Below are 5,155 nucleotides of genomic sequence, written 5' to 3' on the forward strand. Positions count from 1 at the left end.
CTCCACACGCTCGCGTCTTCAAGGACCGTCTGCATCATCGCCGTCTCATCCGAGTTCTCCTCCTCATCGAACGACTCAACATAGTGCTTGTATATGTACATCAAATCAGAATCCATTGCTAGAACGAAAAAGGGGGAAATGTTTTTAGCTTCGGCAATTCATTGAAGAATTGCCGGGCAAGGCTCTCGGCCGACACACACATTTTAATTCCGGCTCCAGTGAGAGGTCACATCCGGTCTGGACCAGCATGAATGCGGCACTGACCGCTTCGGGCAGGAAAGGGTGCAGTGAGGGAAAGGGTTTTGGGTGGGCCTGTGAGGTGCCCACTAGTAAACTGTACTATGATGCAATGAAGACTGCATGTGCCTGGACTGCATGTGCGGGACTGGATAGAAAATATTTCATGACCTGTGCGTATCAACTTTTATGTGTGCATGTTGTGTGCACTGCACTGAATTAACCGTAGCCCATGTGTGCTATATCAGCCTCTTATAAAAGGATAGAGAATGGGGACTCCGCACTGCACATACATTACAACACTAAAGTTGAAGAGGGAAAAAAGCCAAGAGAAGAAGAACAAAATGGACAGTGGCGGTTCATCCGGTGGAAACAATCAAGGCAAGAAAAAGAGCAAGAAACGTGTGCTGACCGCTGGTAAGTGAGATATTTCTTCTTTGATTAAGTTTCTTGCATAACTACGTGCCTGCAATTCTTCGTGAGGAAACATGCTTGATAAGTTTGTGTTCTCTTCACAAGAAAGACAAGATAGAGTGGCTGAATAGCAGCATTTTGTACTTTGATTCCCTCTTTCTTTTCCCATATGGCCATGGAATGCATAACTTTGCACAGATTTAAAGACTAAATATAATACTTGGTCATGTGTACAATCTTGATTTATGTTTTTTGGACGTTTTCTTTTTGAAGAACCGGAAAAACAAACTTTTTTGAGCTATTCACGTTTCAAGCTCACTTTGTAGTTGACGAGAATTAATATGCTATTTGTGTCCGATAATGCATGGCCTCGTATATAGGAAACGATTTGATCTTCTCTATTCACTAGTTCCTAAAAAAATGTTTGGACTTGCTAGACACAAATCGTGTCAATATATTTTTCTTGATTACACAATTTTCATATTAGGAGAGCTTAACAATGCATTTGATGTGCATACAAATCTTTCTACCATGCAGAAGAGCTGGAAAACCGGCGGCTTGAGAACGTGCAACCTACCTCTTGGGACGATGAGTGTACGTACGGCGCGTCGTGTTTGTTATCTCTAGGTGCAATTTTCTTATCTTTGAGTGGACTTGCGAATTAATTTTGGTCTCTATACTGTGTGCTACCTGCAGGGATTGTAACACTGAACATCACAGATAACGTGGTGGAGGATGAAGACACTAGTAGCATGGTGAGCACTTTCTCGACAGACAGCCCCTTCTCGATAGACCCCGAGGAGGAGACTGACAAGGAGGAGGCTGACAATGAAGAGGAGGAGGAGGAGGGGGATGAAGAGGAGGCTGACAATGAGGATGAGGAGGAGGAGGATGAAGAGGGGCTGACAATGAGGATGAGGAGTAGGAGGAGGAGGCTGACGGAAACGGTGACGGTGACAAGAAAAAGGAGGATCAGACTGACGACGATGATGGCGATCAGACTGACAATGGCAATGGCGAGGACCTCAGCTAACTCCAAGTTGTGCTTAAGACATGGTAGATGATTTGCTGGTAATAAGAAGTCTTATGCATCTTCTGGGCAGCTATAGACTAAGTCTGTTATGTTTGTACTTGAACCCTGCATGCACGTACGCATGCCAATTTATGTATGTCTGTGTACCACTATGTTTCTGTCTAAAGTATGCTAGTGAAACATTGTAATTTGGGGACATTTCATTTGTTGAGTAATTATGCGCTTCACACATTCTGTCCTGAATAAACAACCCAAGAGAGTTAATAATGATGCTCTGCACTTGCAGAGTAAACATTCTTATTACGATGTACTATGTCTATGTTCCACGAACTATTTGATTCCAACAGACTTGCTGATTTCCAAAGAAACAAACTTGCTTTCCCTTTTTCCAACAGGGGCAACCCCTTTCCATTAATTGCTCAACCAAGAATCCGCCATCAAAGCTCTCGCTACGGGGTGAAAACGTGCTACCACCTACAACCACAACAATAGAGTTCAGTGCAGTAGGGAGAACTAGAGACAAAACCACAGCGTCTAAGGCCTCAGGGCCGGCCCTGGGGCATGGGCGACGGGGCGACGGCCGGCCCAGGCGAGGGGTGGGCACATGATGAAGTATATACATATACTATAGCCCAGCAAAAAGCAAGTAAAAAATTACAAAAGAATTAAAGAAAAGAAATAGGATGGACTAGGCGGCCCAGATATAGCTAGCTAGCGATCGCTGATGGATACGCGAAGGTGAAGCGGCGCCGTGACTCGTAGGTTCGTCGCCCTCGCCCGCCCGTCGGCCTTCTCGCTCGCTCGGCGCCTTGCCCCTTGCCCCTTGCCGTGTCGCCCTCGCCTCGCCGGCTTGCCGTCGCCGCCACACAGCAGTCCCATAGGCAGGCGGCAGCCCGGCCATCCGGCATCCGGCACCGCGGCAATACGGCAATACCTATAAAATTACGTATCCGACTGGATGTCAAGAAATACGCATCCATTTCCTGTCCATCCCCAAACCTCAATTTGACAATCTCATTAGTTTATTTATTTTTTATTTAATATGTACGTATTCTAATCCAATCTATCAATTTTTTGTTATTCATCCGATCTATAAATTTCGTTCTTATTTGAGGTAATCATGTCATGTTAGTTTCATTTTGCGATCTTTTTAGTACCATTGTTTTTTATGGAGTCGGTTCGAATTTGGTTATTATTGTTCTCGATGGAGTCATTTGAATTATTATACTCATATTTTAAACTAAAGATGTGTGATTGGAAGTTACTTTTAATAAGTTATATATATAACACACGCATACATATATATTGTCTTAGGACTTAGGACACAGGAGCCCATGTCGTCGAGTTCGCCTAGGCCCTCCCGAAACACAGGGCCGGCCCTGTAAGGCCTTTCCTAGTGCTCCATGATGGATAGGTGCTAAGCACGCCACATAAGCAAAAAAAAGTGACATGGCACAACAATTAACAAGGAGAGAGAGCATTTTGGTGATCCAGGAAGAACCAATGTCAAACGCGTGAACCTAGGCAAACCACTTAAATGAAACAACTTGACCAATGAATGAAAGACTTTAGGTGCTAACTAATTAGACTAGCCACAGTGAAGTGAAGAGTAACATACACTAGTAACATACACATATTCCTAGACTATGTTACTACCTTCATAGTGGATAGTAACATAAGTGTGGTGTCATGCAAAGCTTCATTTATTAGGTTATAGACTCATATTGCATTGGGACACCTGAAGTTACCGTAACTAGCTAAGTTACTCAAACTACCTCTCTCCTCATTAACTCATTGCCACATAAGCAAATTTACTGAGTTGGACTCGATGCTACTACTGAAGTTACTCCCACTGTGGCTAGTCTTAAATAAAGTATGCTTAGCAACAACAAGTTAAGCACCCATGCATTGGGGAGTTGAGTTGCTAAGGTGTTTAATGCACTTAGCACCTTATCTAAGCACCTTTGCATGGGAGGAGGTCTAAAGGAGCAGAAAAACTATAGGACGGTCTCAGGCATCAGCAATACACAAGACCCATTGACCTTGGTATCCTCAACCTCAACAAGTTCCAGAGGCACTAGTAGAAAAAGGGTCAAATGTGAAGCACAATAGTGCCGGTTGGAATTTCAGCCGGCACTAATGTGTACACTAGTGCCGGTTCGTGGCGGCGATCAATAGCACCGGTTCGTGGTGAACCTTTAGTACCGGTTCATGCCACGAACCGGTACTAAAGAGGCTGTGTCAGCCTGCGGTCAGGCTATGGCCCCACCATCACAATTTAGTGCCGGTTCGTACCACGAACCGGTACTAATGAGGTTATGGCAAGCTGTTTTTAGTCCCACCTCGCTCCCCTAACAAGCCTTTTACCACCTTAAATATGTTATTTCTCAAACTATCACAAGCACTTGGTCTTCATTGAACTCTATGTGTAGAATTTGTGGCCGCAATATGAGTCTTCATCGGTTTATAAATCGTTGATGACTCATATTGACAATTCAGATTGTACACACAAAGATCATTAATGATCAAAGTATTTTTGATGTTATAAGATCATACTGACAATTTAGACTGTAAAGAAATATAAGATCATGATCTAAATGCTCTTTTTTTTTGCGTTCAGTATGCACCATTCAAAGCGACGCCATCAACTTTCAACCGTTTATGCCTTCATTTGCTATTTTTCATGCATTTAATGATTTGTTTTGAGAACTAAATGACCTGGAAATTGAAAAGCACTACAAATGAACTCTGAAAAAGTTGAAACTTGGCATGGTATCATCATTTCACTCACATATCATGTTTAAAAAGTAGAGAGAGTTACGGCAAAAACTGGATGCACTTCGTTTACAAACTGGACAATCTATTTCGAAGTATTCGGGTTTATGAGGTTATGACAAGCTGTTTTTTAGTCCCACCTCGCGAAGTGAGAGGGACTAGGAGCGGTTTATAAGCCCTGAGTGCAGAGACGATGAAGAAGAGGCTCAATGCTCACGTTGCTTAGCTTCAAGCCTTCAGGAATACGGTAGACTGCATGTAGCTATGCGCAGTGCAGTTTACACTATTCCGAATGGCTTGAAGCAAATTAACGAGCATTGCACCTCTTTTTTATTTTAATAACTTATTACAACTCCGGACTTCTTCTGTTATGGCAAAAACTAATTGCACGTCAACATTTCTTTTTTTTTAAGTTATAACTCTAGACTTTGACCATCAAGTTTTGCAGAAAAGAAAAAATAGCAGAAAAGAAGAAAAACTATAGCTGAAAAGAAAAAAACAAAATAAAAAAACTACTCAGAAATAAATAGAAGAAAATAAATATAGCAGAAAAGAAAAAACTATTCAGAAATAAATAGAAGAAAAAATAAAGCAAAAAAGAAAAAAATATATATTTGCTATTTTTCAATCGTTTACAAAATGACCATGAAATTGAAAAATCACTACAAAATGAACTCTGAAAATGTTGAATTTTGG

At 42.0% G+C, this 5,155-nt stretch overlaps 1 protein-coding gene across 1 annotated transcript; it reads left to right on the forward strand.

The window, feature by feature from the left end:
- The first annotated feature begins 491 nt into the window (after positions 1-491).
- LOC123115538 (histone H3.v1) lies at positions 492-1,911 on the forward strand. Its single transcript, XM_044536674.1, has 3 exons — positions 492-654; positions 1,189-1,245; positions 1,348-1,911. Exons 1-3 carry the CDS (start codon positions 507-509, stop codon positions 1,713-1,715), a joined length of 573 nt encoding a protein of 190 aa, XP_044392609.1. The 5' UTR covers positions 492-506; the 3' UTR covers positions 1,716-1,911.
- Positions 1,912-5,155: the final 3,244 nt, after the last annotated feature.

This window comes from Triticum aestivum, chromosome 5B (assembly GCF_018294505.1).
Source record: "Triticum aestivum cultivar Chinese Spring chromosome 5B, IWGSC CS RefSeq v2.1, whole genome shotgun sequence".
NCBI classification, from domain to species: Eukaryota; Viridiplantae; Streptophyta; class Magnoliopsida; order Poales; family Poaceae; genus Triticum; species Triticum aestivum.

What these genes read in the sequence shown, in the direction of transcription:
- LOC123115538 (XM_044536674.1), top strand. Translation starts at nt 507, where the DNA reads ATGGGGACTCCGCACTGCACATACATTACAACACTAAAGTTGAAGAGG. An exon ending in GAAACGTGTGCTGACCGCTG is followed by an intron (nt 655 to 1,188) that starts GTAAGTGAGATA and finishes TCTACCATGCAG; the next exon opens with AAGAGCTGGAAAACCGGCGG. An exon ending in TACCTCTTGGGACGATGAGT is followed by an intron (nt 1,246 to 1,347) that starts GTACGTACGGCG and finishes TGCTACCTGCAG; the next exon opens with GGATTGTAACACTGAACATC.